We start from the raw sequence: 16,103 nt of genomic DNA, 5'->3' as shown, positions 1-16,103 counted from the left end.
CGAAATATTCTTTTCTCAGCTCATAAGGATTTTGTTTCGCCATACGGACGATGTTTCGGTCATCCCGAGGAGTTGTTTTTCTATGTCTTGGCATACGTGGGACATCCGAAGTTGTTTGATACGTATCAAAGTGCCTTATGGCGTGGAAAACCATAGTTTTTGAACATTCCAGATGGTCGGCTATCTTTTTATAAGACCAATTCTTCCCGCGAAGTTTTATTATAACTTCCCTAGGAGATTTATCACAACTTTTATTTTTTCCCATTTTTTTAATAAGAAGTAATCACTTTTAATCTTTTGCAACTCTTAATGGCGCCAAAATACACCTACAACCACAAATCAAGTCGAGTGTTCTCTATTCAAATCTGAATAAAAGTATAAACTATTTAGCGTTCTTAATTATGTGACCAGCCAGTAAATAGGAATACTAAGGTTTAGAAATAGTGTAAAAAGTTTGTCTATTAATTTTTAGGCTATTCACGTGTATTAATGAATACAGTGATTTGTTGGAAAAGTATTTCTATATCGAGAAAAATAAAAATAATTACATGAAATTAGTTATTCATCTTAATCTGAAAAAATCTTCCCTTTGTATCAGCGTTCTTAATTATATGACCACCACTGTATGTACAGTCACGAGCATTTATAATATCACTAGGGGGACATTAGCAAAAATATCTGCCACAAGAACCAGTTCAATAATATCTGACTGCCAGTACGAAGCAAAAATATCTGACATTAGCAGGCAGCATAATAAAGTGGCATCAAAATGATGCTGTACATTTTCGTCACATAATTTTGATGCCACTTTATTATGCTGCCTGCTAATGTCAGATACTTTTGCTGTATACAGGCAGACAGATATTATTGAACTCGTTCTTGTGACAGATATTTTGGCTAATCTGCAAATAGTAATATATTTATGCTTCTGACTGTACCTACCGAAGTTATTTTTGAATTAAATATTATTTTTTAAACTAGCTTCCGCCCGCGACTCCGTCCGCGCGGATATCGGTCTTCGCGTGGATGGTTTATTTCTCCATTTTGAGTACCTCTGACAATAACATCTTATAAATATCTATTGGACCCAATTCCCAAATACGGCTAGGCCTATAATAATACGCAACGTGTGTTCGCGTTTCTACGGAACAACGTCTATGGATAAAACTGAAAAATGAAATTTTTTTCTAGGTATTTTTCCAGGATAAAAAGTATCCTATTTTACGCCCAGGATAATAAGGTATAATTATACCAAGTTTCATCGAAATCGAACCGCTAGTTTTCACGTGATGCCTTCACATACAGACAGACAGACAGACAGACAGACAGACAGACAGACAAAAAAATTTTTAATCACATATTTGGGTTTGGTATCGATCCAGTAACACCCCCAGGTATTTATTTTTTCAATATTTTCAATGTACAGAATTGACCCTTCTACAGATTTATTATATGTATAGATTAATGGAAAGATTGGGATGTAAATAGTTTCGTACTAGTTATATTTTTAGCTAAATAAACGTTGAAAACTTTCCTAATAAATCTCAAACTGAAAACCAATGAAAGTTAATTATAAAAGTTTTGTGTTTTCTTACGACAAGACCTGTGATATTGTTTACGGTATACTTTAATACATTTTATTTTACAAAGTAGATACCTACCAAAGTTTGCAAGAAATATTTTTGAAGTGAAACTTATTTAGGCCCATTGAGAGCAAGATTTCAAGGTCGCGTCATGGCAATACCGTCACGGCATAGAGTAAGGCAACGATTTTGGTATCTTTGAATCTTTCCAAACAAGTTTCGCTCCTGACACGTGTGCTCGGCACACACGCTCTTTTTTAATTACTTAGCACTAGAAAACATACTTACTCTAGCGTCACATGCACTTAAAGCGATCTGAAACAACCATCGTTAAAAATAAATACCAAAATCATAGCTGTACAAAAACTAAACATATAACTTTGGAATTATTCACATAATATTGGGTAAAATGCTGACGATAGTCCTGTCTAGCCAGTTAGCCACTAAATCAAACCATAGAAAAGAGATTAGAGTTAAAGTTAGTTTTAATTATATATCGTTACTTGTAAGTCTCGAGAGACCGAGACTCATTAAAATGTAGTCAATCAACTACCATCGACTTATTGTTACATCGCGTCTCGAAGGACCAGCATGTTGCGGAGGAAAATGTATCCTATTTCCAAAGTATTAATAACTGAATTGCGATAGAGTGGACAGAATGCTGTTAATTATGAAAGTCAAACGCAGATTGTCATTTTTTTACGTTACGGTTGTACTGATTTTATGTACGAGAAAAAAAAACAATTTTTGGAATTGATGTTTGATTTTTTTGAAACTTGTTTTTGATTTACTACATTGCTACTTTGAATATTGCTAATCTTCATAGAAAAACTTGCTAATAAAATAATTAGTAAAAAACAATACAATTTATCTTTCTGTAAATTGTCTATAAAAAAGCAAAAGCCTAAATCGAATGTCTGTAAGTCTATCTCATGACCTGAAAAGTGAAAACTGTAAAAACACTTTTCTTGGTACTAACCTTGGTAACCTAAGCGAGAAATTGTTAACCATTGATGGCACGTTAACCACATCTTCAATATTTTTACAATATTAATTACAATATTTTTACAATATAATACAGATGGTTATCATATACGTAATCACTAGTCCATCGATCAAAGCCAGCTCCACGCGCACCGCATCTCGCTAAGCCCCTAATTACATTCGACGTCATTTCTCTTATTACCATTCGAATAATTACATTTAGGGGTTAATATTCTGATTTTTAATGCCTTGAAAACAGATAGAGTTATATACGACTTTGCAAAGAAATAAGGTACTAAATATTATTATAATGTAGAAAGCTTGATTAGTTTTATAATTATAATTTACTAGCTTTCCGCCCGCGGCTTCTCCCGCTTTATCTAAAACCTAATAAGTTATATACTAAAACCTTCCTCTTGAATCACTATATCTATTAAAAAAACCGCATCAAAATCCGTTGCGTAGTTTTAAAGATTTAAGCATACAAGGGCATAGGGACAGTGAAAGCGACTTTGTTTTATACTATGTAGTGATAAGCTGCTCGTTCCTACTTCGCCCATTGAACCGCGATCAAAATAATAAAGCCTATACGAAAATTCGTAAAGATGTAGAGCTCTATCTACGGTTACATTTTTATTTAAATATGTCGAGCAGTTTTGGCCAAGGTTTCTCAATCAAATTTTCTATTATAAAATTAAATATAAAATATAAAGATCATAGTTTTTTTTTAATATTTAGAAGTTAAGGACATAGTTATGCTTTATGATTAATATAAAAGAAGAGCGTATAAGGTGAGTTATTTACATTCTGAATAGTTAACAGAAGCGTTTCCCAGCGTAGTTAAATTAGACAAAGGCTAGTTTCAAATTGTGTTCGCTTCATCCTAGATCTAGATCCTTGAATTAGACGGCAGGGGTGACCAACCATTTTACATATCTTTTATTTTTGAAAATGTATCTTTAAAAAGGTACATAAAAGTATCATCATGATATTTATTAGTGACCAAATGAATTATTTTTACTCTACGTTACGCTACTTGCCTTTGCAAAAATATCTCGCAATCTTCTGAGATAGTTTCTCCATCTATCATCATTTAAAAATTACACTACTCAAAATCCATTCGTTTACATTTACTTACCCTTCTAACGAAATGACCAAACCACTCACACTCAAATCTTTCAGTTACATTGAATTGTATCCTTTAGTTACCCTCAAGTTGGCTAACCCTGTCCCAATATTATCAGTTTAACCTGCGTTTGACACACAATTCTCATTGTTTGACACGTTTTGTCCACTTGTACCCGCTTCAACTAGCTTTGACACCTTAAATATCGACATACCAAGCTGGTACCACTTTCTAAAGGATACATGACCCATATCTGGGTCATTGTGGGTACAAAGCAATGACTATTAAGTACGATTGTGTTGTTAAATCGTTGCATTTAGGATTTGATTCGGTTAATAATTGTGAATGAAGGAAGATATGTAACCTAATACAGTAGACTACTTAACAGAAAATACATTATAAACTACAAAAAAGAATCGGTCGTTTCAAAGACAACAGTAAGCCTAAGTTTACAATACTACTTTTCCTGAAATGACTATTCTAAAGTACATTAAAATTTAACTATATAGAAATATTGTGGAAGTGAACACTCTTAGTGGATTTGTTGAAAGTACTAATACTATTAACAAAATGTTATTAAAAGATTAATGTGAAGTCTGTCTGAATCATGTAAAATGTCTATTATATATGTTTTTGATTCAATTAGTCCGAGTTTCGTCTTTTATTTGAGCTGATGATAATTAATTGTTTTTATGTGTCATTTATGTGATAGGTATGTCCTTTGCATCTGACATTCACATGGTATCTCAATAGTTAATAATATATAGATACTATAAAGCTGAAGGATAAAGCTGAGGAATTCTTGCTCTTGAGATACTTTATTTGATAAGAAAATTACAATTTATAAGCTAATACGACATTCTAAAACAACTTTAATATAGCCAATGTTTATTCATCTGCTCATAGTGAAGTCTTGTTGAAGTTTGTCCGTATTTGGATATCGTTGTTTGAGTTAGAATCACATAATTATGTAAACAACTTCTTTAACTGGAACACGAGGGTGACCCAACAGTTATTTATTCACCCAATAAGACGATTTTGTAAACTTTTTGACGAGTGGAAACAAACTCAATCTATACTAATCAACGTGACATTTCACTGTGTGATACGCATCGAACTAAGGAATTTAATGTTCTTTTTCAATAAGTTTTCTCCCTTTTATAGACATAATAAACGTTTTATCTCGCATCTTATAATTTCGTTTCCAAAACCACGCTCTTGCTTTTAATACAATGCAAACAAATTGAATCACGAATATGATTTCACACGTACATATGTGTTCGAATGTCGCGGAATTTTTTAGGAAAGCGGTAGATTAATCTTTCCAACACATTAGTAAGGGTCGAATATTGAGCTCAAGGCGTTTCCCGCAATTCGAACGCTAAGAACTTTCGTAAATCTAGAAAAAAGACGTCTAATACGTAATAATATATTATGTTATGGCTGGATAAAACAGAGCCATTCGTTGTTAAGTTTCATGCACCATTTACGGTAGCAATACGTTTTCTTTAGTTCCGCTACGAATCAGCTAAAAAGTAATAATTCAAAGAAAAATTTAAGTAAGCGTATGGTGTAGTAAATTTAGTATAATTGTTATTGTCTATACATAGGTATGAAAGATTTTAAAAGTTAAATACTTATGAAATTACATGAACTCTTATACTGAATACATTCCTTTATCTTAAATCAGTTAAAAAAGCGTCGTGATATATTTAGAAATCTCCAGATTAATATATTTATATCATAAGTGCGCAAAATTCTATTCCCTGTCTTGAAAATATATTAATTATTGTTTCCCAATTTATAATATGATCATTTTTTAATATTAACAAAGGCAAGGACAACTATTAACTATGATTTTTATAACTGTTGTAAACACGAGCTCTATATTATTATCCCATAAATATTTATTTTGGCAAGCATCTATAAATAAATAACAATACACAACACAAAATTACCTCGAGCTGCATCAAGAATAGAATGAAACACACACAGTGCATCTTGGACAATGTAAATTTTACGCTAATGCATTTCGATAACAAACCAATTATTATGGTTCCGATGCAATTTACGATTATGATGCTTCAAACATAAATGCACTCATTGGTATTTGGTATGCTTTGCTGGCCAATTGAAAAGGCCAAGGCACAAATCATAATATAATAGTTAATACTATACTTGCCAAAGATTCGAAGAATTCGAATTTTACTCATACAAATCTTTAAACTAGATACAGGGTTTTGTTTTGTAAGTTATATATGTATCACTAGCTTTCGGCCCGTGGCTTCGCCCGCTTTGTCTAAAACGTAATAAATTATATACTAAAACTCTCCTGGAGAATTGCTCTATCTATTTAAAAACCCACATCAAAATCCGTTGCGTAGTTTTAAAGATTTAAGTATACATAGGGTCATAGGGACAGAAAAAGCGACTTTGTTTTATACATGTATGATTCAATCTCTTATTAACCTTACAAAAAACAGTATTACATTACAAAGCACATAATAGAGGCGACATTAAGTAAATGTAGATAACATAAATCAGTCAAGCTATGGGGAAGTTTATTATAATTAATGACTTTATACCAACCCAGTTCGATAGGAGCATTCGAATAGATATATTTTATTAAAACAAAACATAATAAATGAAACAGAAAGATTTATTATTCAAAGTTTAAAATTAAATTTGGAAGTACCGTTAACGTTATCAAAAAGTACTTGTGCAAAGTTTTAATTACATACATTTGTACAATTCTTGATTTATCTATATTATTATTATAAAGCTGAAGAGTTTGTTTGTTTGTTTGAACGCGCTAAACTCAAGAACTACTGGTCCGATTTGAAAAATTCTTTCGGTGTTAGATAACCTATTTATCGAGATATATCATCACGCTAAGACCAACAGGAGTGGAGCAATGCGGGTGAATCCACGGGGAACAGCTAGTATGTAATAACTAGCTGTATCCCGCGGTTTTACTCGCATTGCTCCGCTCTTATTGGCCTAATGATAATATTATAATACATGTTTTTAACCTTCCCCGCTAAAAGGACTGTCTCACAATGATTTTTCAAATCGGGCCCGTGGTTCCTGTGATTCAAGCAGGCAAACAAATAAACGTTTCAGCTTTATAATATTATCACAGATAATAATTAATACCTATTAATTAATTTTTGTCAATATTTTATACGATGTTTAATCCCAAAATATGCCAAAAATAATTTTAATATCACAAAGTGAAATTCCATGGTATTCCAAAAGTTTTAAGATACTTCTGATGAAATATTGGAGTTATTTCTCACTCGGGATTGTAATACCGTAACCTTCCTGAAAGCGGTTTGTTATTGGCTTATATGAAGATTACATTTTATACTTATACCTAGCTATAAAGGTTTTAATAAAAAGCTTTTGTTACTTTCTCGGAATAATATACAATTTTATTTTTATTCATCGTGGTATGACAATGCTTAGTTTAGCGCACTATCAATACTTAATTAAATTTCTGATGAGATGATGTCTGTGGTATACTTACGTAATTAGCTTGAAGTTTATCGTAGCTCAAAATTTTGCAAACGATGCGTTTTGCGTATAATGCGTAACGTAATTAATAATAATTTTATAAATAATAGATAATTAATTATTCATCTAGTAGTTACAAATTTGTCGGATCAAAGCATGTCTAGAGTATCTGTTAAAAATATTGTAATTATAACATCCCTTTGAAGACTAACGATGCCATTAAAATTATAAATATTAGTAAGCGATCAAATAATTAACACAATTTAGATGGTATATAGCTTTTCGCCCACGAAATTATTAAAGGAAAAGGGGCAAAGATCCCGTTTCCGTGGGATTTTTGGGATAAAAACTATCCTATTTGTTATTCCAATTTAATCTCAATATGTGTGCTAAATTTCATAAAAATCTGTTTAGTTGTTATAACAAACGTAAAGTATACTTTCGCATATTTTATATCTAATATAAGTAGGATAATCTGCCCACGTTTCTCTAAAAAGGATAGGTATATTTACTACAGGGACGTGCAACAATAAACCTCGAGTCTTCAAGAAACAGTCAAACTGATAGTGAGAATTTAAATCCCTGTGCTCCATTAAATAAATCAATCCTTAGATGTATACAAACTCAACTAACTTCGGAGATCGACGCGAGGGGATCACAACAATTCACGATTTACATTTACGTTGTGTCGTGAATTATTTGAAGTAATGTCGAAGAGGATTTTACACTTTCTATACAATATAAATTTACTATTATAAAGCTGATTAATGCCGAAGAGTTTGTTTGTTTGTACGCGCTTATCTCAGGAACCATAGGTCCGATTTGAAAAATTATTTCACTTTTATAATATTATAACAGTGAAATAATTTTTCTAGAAAGTCCATTGATCTAGGAAGGCTGTACGGCTATAATTATAATATTATAATCACATATATATATATATATATATATATATATATTAATATGAGCAGAGCAATGTGGGTAAAATCGCGGGGCACAGTTAGTACCTATTCATATTTGTGTATTATAGACACGCTAAAATAAACTATGTTGTTAAAATATAAAAAGTGAAATTCATTAATTGACGTCGTCGTCAGAATTTTTCAATGTCAAGAAACAAACTTTGGTAAAAAATAATTAGCTTCACTGCCTCTTCACTTGCGTTCAATCAATTTGTACAATCGCTTCGTTAGTTTTTAAGAATATTTTTTTATATTGTTTAAAATATTTTATATTTAACTACTATAAGTTTTAACTAAAATTAATTCTATATTAAACTTCGAAGGGTCAATAAAGAAAAACAAACACAACTGCATAAACTGATTAGTCGATAATGTCGTAAAAAGTGTGACTTATATTCTATGGAAATAAGGAGTTGAATAAAACACAATGTACAAAAAAACATTTATTTGAATCACTGAGTATTACAATATAAATACTACGAGTTATTTACATTAAATATAAATATATTATTACAAATTACACGAATACTTTATTTATACTTATTTAATTACAACTTAAATACATATTATATTAATTAATTATACAATGTTTGACTAGCAATCTTATTCATATAAATAAATCATTTTGTCATAAATAAGAACATACTATTGTAATACTAACCTATTATAATACATTTAATATAAAATACTGGTCTAAATATTATGTTTTATTGATGTAATATACCAATTGCATAGTGAGAAAACAAATATTTTAATTAAAAATAGTTCTAAATACATTAACAGCAAATTGTTTGATTTTAATACCTTTAAACAAACAAACCCCTTTTTTACAAATATACATATAAACTGGTACATTAAGATCATTAGGAGACAAATTATACAATAAATCAGTACGACACAAATATCTTAAACAAGGGAACATTACGCCATCAGCTCTAAGCCGACGATTTCGGAAATTAATAGACCAATTTATGTTCGCATTTTCCGTTTTCCTTTGAAACATTTAAAGCAATACATTTTATATATAAATGTCTTGGAGTTATAGGTACTACTGTGTATCATACATTTACATAGGTACATCGTTTAATACATTTATTTTTATACATTTTTCAGGAGACTACAATTTATTTTGCTGTCTACATTTCATTAGTACATTTACTACATTACTTACATTACATTACTTACAATAAAAGCGTAAAATATAATACTTATAATTATAAATGTTTCTTTCATTTACATTCACTTTAATAAATATTATACAACTATTTATGTTTATTTACATTCTACTTAACACAAGTAAATAAATTACATTTACATACGAAAATATGACTACAATCTCGAAAAGGTAATACAAACAACAAAAATATTTTAAAAAGTTTGCAATTTTACCTCTTCCTTTACAAAGTCAATTTCAGCAAAGTCTACAAAAAATATTCCACTTTTAATTTTATTTTTTTGAATACTGAAACATGTATAATTACAACGTACAAAATATTATATTTTTGTTCTATCTTTAACGAAATCAATCTCTACTCATTCTTACATGTTTTCATAACATACAAGATCAATCCCCAAACCTATGCACGGTATGCTATTTTACAATTCGCCAAAAATTCAAAAATCAATCTCTCCAAACAATTTTTTTTTCATTTTGGCAAAAATTCTAAAACCAATCTCTAAATTTTTTTTTCTTTTTTTTACAAGTATCAATCCCCAAACCTGTGCGTATGTTTGCATCCATTGTGCCGCTTCCACCGGTCTGGTTCCGTCCCGTAGTAGCTGTTCCTTCTCCCTCGGTCCGTACGAGACCGTCTGTCGTGGCTCGCGGAACGGACGCGGACTAGTTGCGTGCCTTTGAATGAATAAATAAATAAAATTGTACATTTTGTAAATTATTTAGTGTAGTGTATATGTTACAGTTAAAACTTACACTTGGAATAATTAAATTGTTGATTTTTTTATGGTACATTGAGTTAATAATTTAGTGTAGTATGTAGTGTGTTACAATTAAATTGCGCGTGTGAGCGCGTTTTGGCTAGTGAGAACTAGATTAATTAAAGTATGTCGGCCACGGCTGATTAATAATGCTAATTATAAATTTTAGGAAAATTTCAATAAAAAATAATTGACGTCGTTTTCTTATAGTATTTTTTTACATATTCAGTCTTTATTCAGTGCATGCAATACTGTCAGTTCCTTTCAGCTTAGTACAGCGACACCTGTGCATCCTAAAAATATACACCCGTAATTCCTACAAATATACAAACCGTTTAATTATATTCCTTACCCTCTGAGTTGTGGTTAATCATAGTCTCTCTGACACTAGAAGTGTCCCGCAGTCTGCTCGCGCGGCGCCGCGCGCGGCGGCAGCACAGCGTCTCTTTGAATGCTATGCGGTATCTATAGGGAAGATTTTATGAATAGTACCTACATAATAATATGTGAATTTATTTCATCTCCATCATCATCTTCGTCAACATAATTATCATTATCGTATTTTCTTGTTTGATTTTACAAGAGTATTACATTTAGAAATTAAAGACTATTATAAGGATTATATTATTTAACCCAATTTTTCGAACAGTCTCTCTGTGACCATGCTCGTAAAGTGTACAATCGCGTTTAAGTCTTTAATTTCTAAATCATCATCAAGCCATTATGTCCCCACTGTTGGAAATCAGGCCTCATTTATTTATTAAAAATTTATAAATAATAGAAAAAAAATCTATCTCGAGGTGGGTTTATAACCCGCGTCCTTTGCGTACCGTGGCAAAGGGCTGACCTCTCGGCCACCCCTGATCAAAATTTTTTTCTATTCCATATAAATGTCTTATTAATTAAGCATTTCAATGTTACGGGACTTAAAAATTTAATTTATTTTATCGATTAAACATCTAAAAGCACTTTGTCATAACATAGATTTTCCTTTTACCAACGTATGTTGAGTGAGTTTATGGCAGCTAAGTTTTAGCTGGGTAAGGATGAAGGACTCAATTGGGAAAACAGAGGTAAAGAAGACTACGGTTTTAGCAACAGAAGAATATTATTATGTGAGTCAAGTAGGTATCTACAAAGCCATATAATAAGGGAACTATATTTTCTATCACCAAAATTTATATTTGTCATCAAGTTGTATCACCTAATAAATAGATCTATCACCACGAAATATTTTCGTTCTCAGATAAACAAAAATTGTTCCCAGGTATGAATTATCAAATTAATGTTAATATATGTGTAAAATAAGAGATCGATAACCAATAAAATTATTTTGCATTACATGAATATAAACTTCGTTCTTATAATAACAGTTTTGTTACTTTAATAATAGCTATGTGCTCAGAATGGTAGAATCGTATAATAGAATCTGTCACCAAATAAATCGATTTATCGATCCCTGACTGCGACTCCTTTTTATTTGATATTTTGTCACCAATAATAGTATTCGTTACCAATTTAATATATCAATTTATAATTTTAATGAAAAAATTATCAAAGGGGCGGAGACAAATTGGCGCGCTTTAAAAATTGACTCTAAAGATTGATTGAGAGAGATGCAAGTTTACTTCATTCGCGATTTCACGTTCATTGTTTTTTTATTTAATTAATTATCGTTGTGGATAATTTGTTGTTTTAGTTAATTTCTTTGTTTGATTATTTTGACTTTAATTGATTTATTTACTACTCTGTTAAAAATGTTATTTAAATATAATTTATACTACCAGTGGAAATTTAGAACCTTGGGAGTCTAGTTAAGTAGCAGAATCTTTTGGTTGAAACGATGATGACAACCCTAATTTTTTATTTGAACTTAATGCAATTTTCTAGTTACATAATATGATTTATTGGTGATCTCTTTAAATTAGTTTGCTTAAATACTTATTAGGACACACCTATTATAATACATACAAAAACATTTATTTGGTACTAGACCTTATATCTCAGGATTTTAGGTGATTTATTGTGGAACTGATTTTGCATTGTTTGGTGACTACATTTTGGTGACAGATCTACTATTTTGAGGACAAACCATATTATTTGAGAAACACAAAACTAATTAAATTGGTGATAGCTTAAATGATACCCATATAATAATACTGTAACAAAAAGGTTTTAAGGCTTGTAAAGTGCCAAATTCAACGTTAATTTTTAAACTTTTATTAGTTTATATTATAAATACCATTATGGAGAATTCGTATTACAAATCGTATCTTAGTAAACTCTTCCATCACTGTATGTATCATTAGCTTCAACAAACGTTTCATAAAGAATATTTCTTTCAATAATTAATCTTCGCTTATATCTCGCTAATATGAAATGATAAGCGATTCTGAAGCTGCAGAATCATGTCATTAATCTCATTTATCATAGAATATACGAGATTTGATAAAAGTATCATTATTGTATGTAAGTTATTTGCATTTTTTTAATGTACACTAAAAAGAAATACCAAGATGAGTAACAAGAGTTAGAAGTTATTTTGTAAAAAATTAATTTTATATTTCTATTGATAGTTAATTTCATTTCATTCAATTTAATTCTATTGACATTTATAATTAATTTTATTTGTAGATACTTACAAAAAAGTATTATTCGATTTAACCATAGAGTAAGCAATAAACATTAAGTTTACAGATAAACTGAAATTTTAAGACTATTATTTTTCATCACAAATAAACTTAACGTTGATTATATTTTTTTTAATAAACATAATGTGATCTTGAGGCGGAATTCAAACCTGCGTCTTTCTGGCGGGATCACGACAAGGCGAAAGACGCGGGATGGAATACCGCCTCGTGAACTATTTTTCTTTCTATTCTTTAAAAAAATTATAATTACAAAGTTATAAAGCCTATACTTACCGATGGCTCATAATATTATACAGAATCGGGTTAACAGTAGCGGACACGTAGTAGAACACACCCGCAGCCAGGAACAGGTACTCGTTGATCGTGTGGTAGTACCTCACGCTGCTGCCGTAGATGAAGAACAGGCGTTGGAAGTGGAACGGGGCCCAGCACACGAAGAACGCTATCACTACTGCCGCTAGAGAGAGATTTTTTATTTATTTAAATCCTTTATTTAACAAATACACACATACACAAGTGAAAAAAAAAATGTATTTTTGGTAATGTTGAAAACTGGCTGTTAAATAGCTTTACGTTAAGAAAAATCAGGGAAGAATTTTCTACACAATATTATAATAATAAGGAGGATGGATTTGTATTTTATATGTAAGGAAGAAATTCAAGAAAAACTCTTATAAATAACCTTCATTGTGTTTTCCTCAGAGCCAACCTGGGCTAAGATAGTAAAGAATAACATAATTTCGTAAATTGAGTTTAAAAGTAATATTTTAATTTCTGTCATTTTTAATCTAAAAAATTGAAAACTCCATTATAATGGGTGCCAAAACACCGGTATTTGTTACTAAGCTTGATTTGATTTAATATATACCTAAACATTTAACAAGAATGTAACGATTCTTCTCAATCCTGATACTAATCAAGCCGTTTAAACTAGAATTGCTATAAATTTCTAAACTAATACTATAACTAGTACTCATGCCTATACAAACTCAAATACATAACACTTCTAGAATAATCGAGTTACTATAGGAATTACCAATATTTCATTAGACTAAATAATGTTCGCTGCATGCAGCCGCAAATATTGCCCGTCAATTTTAATAGGGCATATTTATAGCAAACATTGCACCAGCTATTAGCTTCCAGTCATAGTATCAACAAAATGGGCAGTTTATTATTCAATATATGCCTATTATCGACTAACATTCCGCCCGCGACCTCGCCCCTACGTTGAAAAGACTTTCCCATTTGAATGAGGTTTTTCACCGCGGTAAAAGTAACCTATGTTACTGTCTAGCCTCCTAACATAAAATTGATCTGTTGCCACATGATAGAGAGACAAACAAAGAAACGCACTTTCACATTCATAATATTATTTCACTAGATTTTCGCCTCACCCGCGTTTTCAAAGGAAAACCCGCATACCTAGTGGCTAGTTCCCATTCCCGTGGGATTTCCAGGATAAAACCTATCCTATGTATTAATCCAAGTTAACCTCTATATGTGTGCTAAATTTCATTGTAATCGGTTTAGTAGTTTATGCGTGAAAACATACATACATACATACAAACCTTTCCTCTTTATAGTATAAGTATAAATAATAAAGATAAGTTTTATACATCGTTTATCATCTTGATTCGCATGCTGAAATAGATAAATTTTTTATGTGCCACCATGCAGCATTTATAATATATTCTATAATTTTTAAGACATCGTTTATTATTTTTTAAATGAGTTTATTTTATCGAAAATAATTGGAATATTATTAAAGACCTTTTTTAAAACAAAGAAGCATTTCTAAGAAATTAGAAGCGTAAACAATCAACCCTATGATAAATTATAATTCTCTCATAAATACATGCTATCTTTAACGATGTTCAGGACAAGAATAGTAGACCTTATTAGGTTACTACTTGCTAGAAATAGATTTTAATGTGCATACCTGACATTGTATGAATTGGTTCATATCTCGTTACGTTAACGTTAACGTGCTACATTGTGCTCCGTACATTTAATTCAAATAAAGTGAATATGTCGAACTCCAAGTTGGAAAAATTAGTCCAGGGTTTGCAAAAATCAATTCTGGAGCTTACTAAAAAAGTGGATTCGCTGGAGGTTATTGTAATTAAACAAAATAACTTGATTCAATCTCAAGTGGATACAATATCAAAATTGTCAAAGCAACGGGCAGCATCTTCAAATACCCCCGAGCTAGAAGATAGCAATGCGCTGCTGTTAGTGAATCGACCAATCCGTGCGGCTCGGCAGCGCGTTCCATTGGTTACCAGCGTCAACGTGAATCGTAAGAAACACGAAGATACGCAACGGAACGCAGCACCTCGCACGGTTGCGAGTGCGAGTGAGGACGAATGCGTGTCAGCGGATAATAACTCGCTCGCACCTATGTCGAACATTACCACGGGCGATGACGCGACGGGTTCGATGCAACCAGCTGATCACTGGATTCAAGTTAAAAACAAACGTAAGAATGTAATACGCGGAAGCGCGGCGCCCGGTAATTCACTTATTGAGGCTTCAGAACGATGGATATATTATCACTTATACTATGTGAAGGAAGGTACGCTAGCTGATAAAATTACTGAGCATATAAACAACGCTTGTAGCATCGATAACTGTACCGTGGAAGCGTTAAAATCGAGAGGTAACTACGCTTCATTTAAAGTTGGTGTTCTCGCTAAACAATCCCATTTGTTCATTGATGTTAGCAAATGGCCTGAAGATGTATGCATAAAGCCGTGGCGTAATAATTTTCGTAAGCCAAGCAGTGACTCATAAATATAATAACATAGTGATTATATATCAAAACTGTAGGGGATTACGTAGTAAATCGGCTGAATTTAAAAAATCTGTGTGTGGTGCATCTTGTGATATTTTCGCGGTAACTGAAACTTTTCTAATTAAATCCTTCTACGATTCCGAACTATTTCCATCTAATTTTGTAGTTTTAAGGAAGGATCGTGTGAACGATGTAGGATACGGCGGTGTATTACTGGCTATTCGTAGTGAGTATAAAGTTAAACGTATTTATGATGTAACGGGACTTTCGAACGACAAAGAAATAATATTAGCACTAATCTCATACAAAAACTTTAAATTTCTGTGTATTGTTACGTATATTCCTCCAAGCTATAGTGACGAACAATTTATAAATGTGTTAAATGTCATAGAAAATGTAATCTATAAATATTCGTCATTAGATGTATTACTTTTAGGCGATTTTAATTTATACTCTTTAAGTAATAACTCTAATGAGCACTTTAATAATTTTATATCATTTTGTAAACTTAGTCAACGTAATAACGTGTTAAATAAATCTGGCCGAATG

General features: G+C 31.3%; 1 protein-coding gene across 2 annotated transcripts in view; it reads right to left on the bottom strand.

The window, feature by feature from the left end:
• Nucleotides 1-8,747: 8,747 nt before the first annotated feature.
• The window catches only part of LOC123701446 (neuropeptides capa receptor), a 67,854-nt gene continuing 60,498 nt past the window's right edge, over nt 8,748-16,103 (bottom strand). For both annotated transcript variants that reach the window (XM_045648930.1, XM_045648931.1), the window contains exons 6-8: nt 13,031-13,214; nt 10,459-10,571; nt 8,748-10,023 (exon numbers count right to left, since the gene is read on the bottom strand). In XM_045648930.1, the coding sequence (XP_045504886.1) occupies nt 9,878-10,023; nt 10,459-10,571; nt 13,031-13,214 (443 nt within the window). In that variant the 3' untranslated portion in view covers nt 8,748-9,877. The remainder of the gene's footprint in view (nt 10,024-10,458; nt 10,572-13,030; nt 13,215-16,103) is intronic.

Source organism: Colias croceus, chromosome 21 (genome assembly GCF_905220415.1).
Source record: "Colias croceus chromosome 21, ilColCroc2.1".
Classification (NCBI taxonomy): domain Eukaryota; kingdom Metazoa; phylum Arthropoda; class Insecta; order Lepidoptera; family Pieridae; genus Colias; species Colias croceus.
The sequence above is the reverse complement of the archived record's forward strand: the minus strand, read 5'-3'. Positions and strand labels throughout refer to the sequence as shown.